General features: G+C 44.0%; 1 protein-coding gene across 1 annotated transcript; it reads right to left on the bottom strand.

Moving 5' to 3' along the window:
• Positions 1 to 8,202: 8,202 nt before the first annotated feature.
• On the bottom strand, positions 8,203 to 10,475 carry LOC114639201 (protein Red-like). The gene is given in 3 exon segments (XM_028787934.1): positions 8,203 to 9,558; positions 9,560 to 9,694; positions 10,227 to 10,475. Coding segments are annotated over 3 exon segments (1,647 nt in total). The 5' UTR covers positions 10,383 to 10,475.
• Between the last annotated feature and the right edge of the window lie 406 nt (positions 10,476 to 10,881).

Raw genomic sequence — 10,881 nt, 5'->3', positions numbered from 1 at the left:
GACCTCAGGAGAATACACTATAAAAACAAAACTAGACAAAGGAGACTATGGTGAACTGAAAGGTTTCAGGACAGTGACATTGATGTTCACGAGTAGAAGCAACCTCAGAGGGTTAGAAATATTCTCACAGCACTCACACAACAAACAATATATTGTTTTCTAGAATATATAAAGAGCTCAAACATGTCGATGGGAATAGAAAATAAATATAATTTGAAACCAAGCAAATGATCTAAGTAGACATTTCTCCAGAGGATATACAAACGGCCGGTAAGTATATGAAGAAATGCTATGTCACTAATCAGGGAACTGAACATCAAAACCATTCTGAGATATGATTCTATTCTACTCAGAATGACTATTATCAAAAAAGACAAAAATTGGGTCAGGCACGGTGGTACACACCTTTGATCCAGCACTCAAAATGCAGATGCCAACAAATCTCTATGAGTTCAAGGCCAGTCTGGTGTACATATCAAGTTCCAGGACAGCTATATAATGAGATCCTATCCCCACCAATAATAATAATAATAAAATAATAATAATAATAGCAACTGCTGGCAAGGACATGGGGAAAGGGGTGTGTGTGTTTCACTCTACTGGTGGAATGTAAATCACAGTCATGACAGAAAACAATATGGTGCTTCTTCATAGAAGAGAGCTACCACATGACGCAGCAACCCCTCCAGTGGGTATGTATGGAAAGACATTGCAGTCGATGTGCTGAGGACGTCTGCATCCCCATGCTTGCTGCAGCAATGTAGAGATGCTTCCTGTGTGTCCACCAACTTATGAATGGATGGCCTCCACAATGAGATAGTTTAGCTACAAAGGAATGTTGTTCTGCATTTTAAGACAGCTCGGGTTGGATTGTGCCATATTATTAAGTGAAATAGATCAGTCCAGAAAGAAAAATACTGCGTGTTCTTACTTACATGTGGAAGCTAAAGCTGATTTCAGAGAAGTAGAGACTAGTGCTCACCAGCGCCTGGGGAGAGAGGACACGGAGAAAGGACGTTCAGTGTGTTCGTGTGTATATGTGTATGCATGTTCGTGTGTGTGTGTGTGTACACTCGTGTGCTCACATGCTTGTGGGGGTCCCTACAACCATCACGAGTGGCAGGGGAATGATGATCCAGCTGAGATAAGAAGGAAACTCAGTTCAGCCAGACATAGTCAGTGCTGGTCCAAACTTCTGGAGTCTGATACCAGGTTAGTGTATTTTAAACACATTTAAGTACAATGTCATTCTAGGTGGGAAGGAGTTTCCTGGTAACAATTATCACAATCTCTTGTGCACAACAAAGCTTAAGGCATGGCGACTTTAAAACTCTTTTGCAAAGAATGAGTGACCTCTACCATGAATATGGGTTCTATAATGTAAGGGTCTAGGCTCTAGTGTGATCTCTGAGATGGCCAGGAGGTCACCAGGGTATAAAGTACCTGTGACATCTCCCCTAAGGATGAGTTCTACTAACTAAGAAACAAAACTAAAGATAGGAGGGACAGGTTGGGATAAACATTGTAGGAAATTTGAGTGCTCTCTGACTCTACAGAGATTCATTTCTTCCACTGAGGAGACAGCCCTTCATGATTAGCATTCCTGGTTTCCCCAGAGCTTAGCTGTGAGCACTTGTGCCTTCTACACATGTTCATGTATATGTATACATGTTCATGTGCATATACATGTTCGTGTGTGTGCTGATGGTCATGTGTGTGCCCATGTTCATGTGTGTGTGCGCATGGATCCTGGCACTGGGGTTATAGACAAATGCCACTGACACTTGGCCTTTTCATGGGTGCTTGGGATCTGAACTCAGTTCCTCATGCCTGTGAGATCAGCACATTACCCACAGAGCCATGTCTCCAGCCCTGAGACCTTAACTTCTAATGTTCTGTAGCACAGGAGGATAACTGAAGTTGACAACTGTATAGTTCAAACTAGCTAGTAGAGGGGTTCAAAGTGTAGCTCAGTGATAGAACATATTCTGAGGCTCTGCATTCTGTCTTCAGCACCCCCACTCCCAAAGATAAACATAAAGGGTGAGGGGCCTGGAGAGATGGCTCAGTGGTTAAGAGCACTGGCTACTCTTCCAGAGGTCCTGAGTTCAATTCCCAGCAACCACATAGTGGCTCACAATCATCTGAAATGGGATTTGATGCTCTCTGCTGGGTGTCTGAAGACAGCAACAGTGTACTCACATACATAAAACAAATAAATAAATCTTTAAAAAAGATTCCATTAAAAAAACAAAAACAAAAAATAGGCTTGAGAGCTGGCTCAGTGGTCACGAGTGTCCACTGTTCTTGCTGAGCTCTGATTCTGTTCCCAGAACCCATATCAAGCAGCTCACAACCGACATCGTCTTCTAGCTTCCATGGATAACCACACACACGATGCATACAAAGTCATGCAAGCTTACACATAAAGAACAGCAATAGCTGGGTATGGTGGTGCACATCTCTAATCTCAGCACTTGGGAGGTGAAGACAGGAGGATCAGGAGTTCAAGATCATCCTTGGCCATGGCAAATTTGAGGCTAGCCTGGGCTACATGGGACCCTGTTTTAAATTTATTCTTACATAATAATAAAATAAAACACTGCATCCAGCAGTGTGTAAGCACGCTCTACAATGTCACACAGCAATGGGACCTCCAGTCATGTCCTTCTCAGAATGCATCCAATCATTAATTAATCCAGGATCCTATATAGTAATCACTCCATGCTATTATAAATATACCAAGACACCATATGGCACCTCATAAACACATACAATTATAAGCCATCATTTAAAATAATATTAATTTAAACTTTCCAAAAGCTTTTATTGTTTGTGAATTTTTTAAAAGATTTATTTATTTTATTTATATGGGTACACTGTAGCTGTCAGACACACCAGAAGAGAACACTGGATCCCAGATGGTTGTGAGGCACCATGTGGTTGCTGGGAACTGAACTCAGGACCTCTGGAAGAACAGTCAGTGCTCTTTAACTGCTGAGCCATCTCTCCAGTCCCGTTTGTGAATTATTATTGTGTTTGAGACAGTGTGAGCACATGTGCTTTTGCACACAAAACTTTTTAAAAGTTTTGTTGTTTATTTATTTATCCTTATGTGTGTGAGAGAGTGTGGGTACTTGTGTGAAAATCAATAGGCAACTTTTAGGACTTGGTTCTCTCCACTGTGGGCTCCAGGGGTCAAGCCTGGGTCATTGGGGGTCAAGCCTGGGTTACCAGGCTTACACTGCAAAGTGCTTTTACTCACTGAGCCATCTCTCAGGCCCCTGTTTTTGTTTTGTTTTTGAGACAGCATCTATCTATACATACCTGTCTGTCCTGGACTAAGATTTGCCCATACTGAACCTGAGTGTGGTGTTGTGTAAGTACAGTCTCAGGAGACAGGCAGGGAGAGCATGAGTTTGAGCTCAGCCTAGGCTGTGAGGTAGTGAGACCCTGTCACCAAAACGAACGATCTCTCCATGTCGTGGATTTGAAAGAACATCATTCATTTTTAAATACAGTGCAGTGGTCTGTTCCATACTCTACACATTCTGTGTGGTTCCTGACATTCGAGTCCTCTTTCTCTCTGTGTGTCTCAGTTTGTCTCTGTTTCCTCTCTCCCTCTCCCTCTCCCTCTCCCTCTCCCTCCTTCCCTCCCTCTCTCCCCCTCTCTCTCTCTTACACACACACCCACACCACACACACTCACATACATACTACACGTACACCACACCACACACAGGCACACACACACACACACACAGAGAGAGAGAGAGAGAGAGAGAGAGAGAGAGAGAGAGAGAGAGAGAGAGAGAGAGAACGAACCATCAGTATTCCTTTCATACCTTCAGGTGTACACATGATGCAAGAATTGGGTACCATTGATTATAACTTGAATATGACATATTCCTTCAAAAGGCTCCTCTATGGAGGGTATGGCCCTCAGTCGCCAGTGTTATGGAGAAGATTATTCGGGTCACGAGGCTCCAAACTAACCCACAGATTAATCTATCAGTGGGTTCCTGTCTTGATGCCATTATTGGGAAGTTGTGGGAGCTAGAAGGTGGAGCTAGTTGGAATAAGTAGGTCACTGGGGGAGGGTGCTTTCCTGTCTGGTTGCCTCTGTTTCCTGCCCTCCATGAAGGGAGCATCTTTGCTCCATCCGGGCTCCTACCGTGATGTTCTGCCTCAGCAGACCCTAGAAACCATGGAGCCGAGTGACAGTGGGCATGAGCCAAAACACATCTTTCCTCTTAGGGCTTTCCCTCTGACACTTTGTCAGAATGGCAGAAAAGCTAGCTCATTAGTATACACTTGGTGTAATTTGAATGTGCCATCCTAATTAACTCAGGATAAAGGCTGACTTGTTTTCCACAGTAATAGTTCAATTTATATGCCCACCATTAATGTATAAGAGAGCTCACTGACGAGTATTGTCTTCAGAACACATATCTGCTGGGTGTGTTGGCACCTGCCTTTAATCCCAGCACTCAGGAGGCAGAGACCAGCAGATCTCTGAGTTAGAGGCCAGCCTGCCCTACATAGCGAGTTCCAGGATAGCAAGGGCTACAGAGAAACCTCTCTCAAAATAAAATAATAAAAATGACGACAGATGGATGTGGTGGTGTGCATCTGGGACCCAGCACTCCTACCACGAGATGGATGATAAGGCAGAAGGATTGTCTGGAAGCTCACAGCCTGGCTAGCCTGGAGTATGTGCCTCAGCAGAAACTGCCAGAAGACTCAAAAAGAAAGTGGGGCCAGCTAGATGCTCAGCTGGTAAGGCGCTTGCCGCCAAGCCTGCCAACTTGAGTTGTGTTTCTTGGGACTCACATGGTGTATGGAAAGTTGTTCTCTGGTTTCCACAAGCATGCTGTGGTATAGGCACCTGCACACATACACACATGAACATATACACACAGGCACGCTAACGGGAAACACTATTAAAAGGCTTACACTGGGGTGAGAGAGATTGCTCAGTGGCTATTGTGAACCTGAGCTCCGTTCTCAGCACAGCCCCTACACGACCTGTCACAACTCTCTGTAACTCTCATTTTGGGGATACAACACCCTCTTCTGACCCGAGGGCACTACGTGCACACGGTACATTTACATGTACAGACAAAGCACCCATACACATAAATAAATAAAAAAGATTGATACTGATTTGCTGAAACCTGTACAGCTTTGGGGTTGACCTGCCTGGGCACCAGGGAACAAAGAAACACAGACACATACAGAACTCCTGAGACTCTGAAAGGCATCAGCAGGGGGGAAACTCAGCCCCTTTATTATATACAGCTGAAGGAGGAGGTGGGCTAGCTAGTCTCAGCAGGGGACCTCTGTAGGGGCTGTTGTTATCAGGAAGGAGACACTGAGGCTGATACTTTCTGCACATACTGTTTTTAGCTAAAAACCAACCGTCGTCAGCATCCCTCCTCCCACCCAGCCTTGCCCTTCCCATGAGTCGGAGGCACGGGCATCCTTGACCTTTAATGTGGTGGTGCTCATTCGTACAGGGGTCCATTCACTCCCCACACTGATTATAACCATCAATACAGAACACAACACTTTTTTAAATTGCCCCAGGGGCAGGGGAAATGACTCGGTGGTTAAGACCACAGCTGCTGTTCCAGAGGACCCAGAGCTTAGTCTCAGCACCCACAAAGTGACTCACAGGTGGCTCTAACTCCAATTCCAGGGTATCCGACGCCCTCTTCTGGCCCCCACAGGTACTGCATAAACATGGTGCACAGACATACATTGAGGCAAACACTAAAACACATAAAAATAAATAAAACCAGCGGGCAGTGACGGTGCACACCTCTAATCCCAGCACTTGGGAGGCAAAGGCAGATAAATATCTATAAATTCAAGGCCAGCCTGGTCTACATATGGAGTTCAAGGATAGCCAGGGCTACACATAAACCCTGTCTCAAAAACAAAAACAAAAACCCCAAAATAAATAAATAAATAAATAAATAAATAAATAAATAAATAAAACCTTAAAAATGATAAAATTCCCCTGGTGTCACTCTCTCAAAGCAACCATTATCAGCTAGAAATGTTAATCTCATTCTAGCTGTATTCTGTACACATTTATTTTCCATATAAGGATATTCTGAAGCAGTTTCTAATGTACCACGTGAAGTAGTTTCTTGTAATCCATGCATTACAGTTGACTAGCAGACTTGGTATTTGGTTCACATCTGCTCTTCCATCTGTGACTTTGGCCTGGGCCCTAAGACAGTTCAGTAGCCAAGTCTTCTGTTTCATTTCTGACATCTTAAGTCAACTGAAGGCTACATGTAATACTTCAGAGTAAAATGTTATCACGGTGGTTATTTAAAACCTGCTAAGTGTATGCACAAAAGCAATGAGGAAGGATTTTCAATATGGATTTAATCTCATTTTATTTTTTCGAGATAGTTGTCATGTAGCCTAGGTTGTTCTTGAACTCAATATGTAGCCAAGGATGACCCTGAATATGTAGCCATGAATGGCCCTGAATTCACCAGCCTCCTTCCTCCAACTCCCAAGAGCTGGGATTAGAGACTTGTGCCACCATGCCCAGCCTTCAAATACTTAAATGGGAAAACAGATTCTAGTTTACCACATTTTTTTCTTGTGCTGGAGATAAAATCAGGAACTTGAATAGACTTGACAAGCACTAAATGCCCAGAATTAAAATGATTTATTATTAGTGTATGTGCATGACACAGTGTGCGTATGAAGGTCAGGACTCAACTTCATGCGGAGTGGGTTCTCTCTCTCCAGCTTAAGTAAGCCCTGTGTATTGAACTTGAGTTGCAAGAGGAAGTGTGTTAACTAGGTACCTGGAAGGAGAGCTTCAGAGCTGAGGGTGTAGTAGCTCAGTGGCAGAGAGCCTACCTGACATGGACTGTATAGCCCTGGGCTGCAGTTCCTGGGTTCAGTTCCCAACACTGCCAAATAACAAAACAATTGGGGCAGGAGAGAAGGCTCACAGGCTCAGAGGACTAGGTGCTTTTACAAGACTTAGGTTCGATTCCCAGCACCCATAAGGTGGCCCAAGGCCATCTGTAACACCAGTTCCAGGGGCTCCAACAGGCACATGCATGCATTCAGGCAAAACATTCACATCCATAAAGTAAAATAAACAAATCTAAAAAAATAAAATGTAAGCCAACAAAACAAAACCTGTATATTGTTTCAAAGCCAAGAACTTGTTTGCAAGAGCTTGAATCGTGCATATTAAAACACTAGCATTGGGCTGGAGAGATGGCTCAGTGCTTAAGAGCACTGACTGCTCTTCCAAAGGTCACAAGTTCAGTTCCCAGCAACCAGATGGTGGCTCACAACCATCTATAATTGGATCTGATGCCCTCTTCTGGTGTGTCAAGGACAGTATGGTCATATATATAAGATAAGTAAATAAATAATTTGCTATAAGCTACACACAAAGGAGGAGATATTTACAATGTAATCGGTAAGGCATGAATTAACACTCATAAAACAGTAAAAAAAAAAGGGGGGAACTAATTCAGTAGAAAGTTGATAAAAGTAATCTTAGGAAAGAAAACATGTACAGTTGATGAATTAATAAAATGTTCAATTTAATTAATATCAGAGGAATGTAAATGAAGACTAGTCTAAAATACCACATATATGCACTCTCTTAGCTGAAAATAATTCTGACACTGTGTTCTGATTTTTTTTTTTTTTTGAGACAGGATCTCTCTACACAGTCCTGGCTGTCCTGGAACTGTGTAGACCAGACTGGCCTCAAACTCACGGAGATCCTTCTGTCTGTGCTGGGATTTAAGGCTGGCTTTATTTATTTATTTATTTATTTATTTATTTATTTTTGCAGGTTTAACTACTTTTAATGGAATATGCTAGACATGGTGGTGCACTGCCATTAATCTTAGCATTTGGGACACAGATCTATAAAGAGTCGATCAATAAACATTTATAAACATTCATAAACCAAAAACAGTTTGCAACATTTTTTTTTTTTGAGACAGGGTTTCTCTGTGTAGCCCTGGCTGTCCTGGAACTCACTCTGTAGAACAGGCTGCCCTCGAACTCAGAAATCCGCCTGCCTCTGCCTCTCAAGTGCTGGAATTAAAGGCGTGCGCCACCACTGTCCGGCCCAACATTTTTAAGAATTGTAGAAACAAACAACTAAGAACAGCCATGTGGTGACTCTGGAATTAGAGATTAGTACTTTGGTCTTTTCACTTCAACCCCATCTGCTTCCATCTGCTTCCTCTTCTCGATGATCACACTAATTTTCTTCCACTGTCGATCAAGCTCTGCCTTATCATTGGTTTCGTTGAAGCATCCGGTTTTCCGTCCTTCAGACATCTTGATACCATACTGGAATGCAGCCTTGGGCAAAGCCTCCTTGTTGTTCATATATTCGCTGTATTCCTCCTGAGTATCAAAGTCCCAACGGCATAAGGGACCCGTCTTGTTACCCTGGTCCATTTCCCTATAATCTACCTCTTCATCACTATCTACAGCCGTGTCATCCATCGTGGCTGGATAGCATTCTGCATAACTGTTGGACATGCCAAAGAAATCACCCAGCTGCTTCTTATCTTCTGGCTTCGTGAACGATTCAATGCCTTCCCAACCAGCAGACCCAGCAAATTTCTCATTCATGGACTTGATCAACTCTTTTGCAGGTCCAGGTTCTTTGTCAACATCCATGGGCTCGTCATCCACTTTTGGCTTCTCAAAGTAGCTGTGCCTTTTCTTTTCCTCCTCTCTCTCCCTCTCCCGGTCTCGCTCCCATTCCCAATCACGTTCGCGTTCCCGGTATCTCTCACACTCCTTGTCCCGAGGTGTCTTGGTTGTGGAAGGAACATAATCCCCAATGTCTTCAAAAATGTTCATGTCAGCCTCAGGAGGTTTCTTTTCTTCCAGTTTTCCTTTATCCTTCTTCTTGAGCTTCTTGTTTTGGGTCCCCTGCCTCAGGTATGACAAAATCTGGATGAGCTTACTAATAGCGATGTCATTTGTAGTCAGTGTAGTCTGGGCCTCCATGGTGGGGCAATCAGCCTTGCTGCGTATGATAGTAGTGGGGATATCTGTGTCTGCGTACTTATCATCCAGGTCTACCACATAGGCCATACGTCCTGGTAAGAACAGCTCATTTCGCTCATATGATTTACTCTTGAAAAGCAAACGATACACATTTCGGCCAAGGTGTGTTTTAAATTCAATTTTGTTCTCAGGATCCTCATCTTTGTTGGTTTCCTTTTGGGGCTTTCCCATGAGTTCCTCTTTCTCTCTGTTGGCAATCTTAGCACGTACCTTTTGAAGCAACGCAAAATCCAAACCTTTCACCAAATGGGTGTGTTCCATATCACCACCCAAGAATTTAGACTCCTGAATCAATTGTCTTCTCTTCTCTGCTGCTGATTTGTTCGCCTCAGCAGTGGGGCCCACAGCCCTGTAATTGGCTGTGGCACTAATCAGCTCAGTTTCCTCATAATCTTTGTTCACACCATCTCTCCGTTCCTTGGCACGGTCCCGGTATTTCTCTGCGAGTTCTCTCTCTCTCTCTCTCAATTTCTTGCTGGAGGAGCTTGGCATAACTTTTCTTTTTCCTTCTTCGTGCAGCTGGATCTTCGTCCTCATTGTACTCTCTTGCCGTCTCATGGTGACGTGACTTAGGAAGTGGTGCAGAAGTAGGTGTGAAAGACTCCCCCAAGGGAGACCCTGAAAGGACTCGAAGCCAAAGATACTCCAAAGACCGTCTTGCTCCGGGCCTATACGTGCCTCACGCAGGACGTAGAGGAATGGACCCAGAGGCCCAAAAGCTTAGGGTTAATATAGGCAAAGGGGCGGGGAAGGGTTGTGACGTAGTCACACACAATTGGTTGTTTTAAATGTCTGTAATGTGTGTAAGCAGATCTCGGGCAGAGGTTTGACAAATCTCGCGGGAATAGTCTCTGGTCCCTGTGGCCTTGGGGCCCAGTGTGAATGTTTATCTGAGCCAACAGACCATCTGGCTGAATTTAATCTGCAAGTCCTTGGGACCTCTGGTGGGAGTTTTTCCAGAGGAGGCTAAGTCAAACATCACGGGAACAGATTCCCCGGAACACTTAATGGACTTTGTTTCTCCAGCTCTGCATCCCCTGCGACGCCCTTGGGTTAGCAGGCTAACTGACCTGCAATTTTAACTACCCGTATCTGAACCAAGGCTCTCTGCTATACCATTGATCCCAGCTAACCCAAAATTCCTTTTCAGGTGAAGCTCTTGGGGTCATAAGAAGTTTCCGGAAGTCTTCATTATTAAGTTTTGATTGGTGGAAAGAATGAGGATCATCCACATCGTGGCCATCTGGGGCCAAGGGGCTTGAGAAGGGCTCACTATCTCGCTCTGGCATTTTGGCCTCTGTCTCTCAACGCCGGCAATCGCGAAATCTCCTCCAAAAAACAGCCGCGACAAACTTTTATCCACAATGCACCACGAAAGCCAGCTACAGTTCTTTGCGTTCTGAGCCTTCCGGCTTCCTTCACGTCACTATTTATTTATTTATTTATTTATACGTTGGTTCTGGGGATGGAACTGAGGTTATTGGCCTGTGTAGCAAGTGCCTTCACTGGTGAGCCATCATCTTGATGGCTTCGACATGACACTTAATTAAAGTTTACTTAAGCCGGGCAGTGGTGGCACACACCTTTAATCCCAGCACTTGGGAGGCAGAGGCAGGCGGATTTCTGAGTTCGAGGCCAGCCTGGTCTACAGAGTGAGTTCCAGGACAGCCAGGCTACACAGAGAAACCCTGTCTCAAAAAACCAAAAAAAATAAAAAAAGAAAAAAAAAAGTTTACTTAAGACTCTTTCCACATGTGCTGTATGTGATCGCCTCTTTAACAATACATT

The sequence above is a fragment of the Grammomys surdaster genome, unplaced genomic scaffold (genome assembly GCF_004785775.1).
Source record: "Grammomys surdaster isolate TR1022 unplaced genomic scaffold, NIH_TR_1.0 100, whole genome shotgun sequence".
NCBI classification, from domain to species: Eukaryota; Metazoa; Chordata; class Mammalia; order Rodentia; family Muridae; genus Grammomys; species Grammomys surdaster.
The sequence above is the reverse complement of the archived record's forward strand: the minus strand, read 5'-3'. Positions and strand labels throughout refer to the sequence as shown.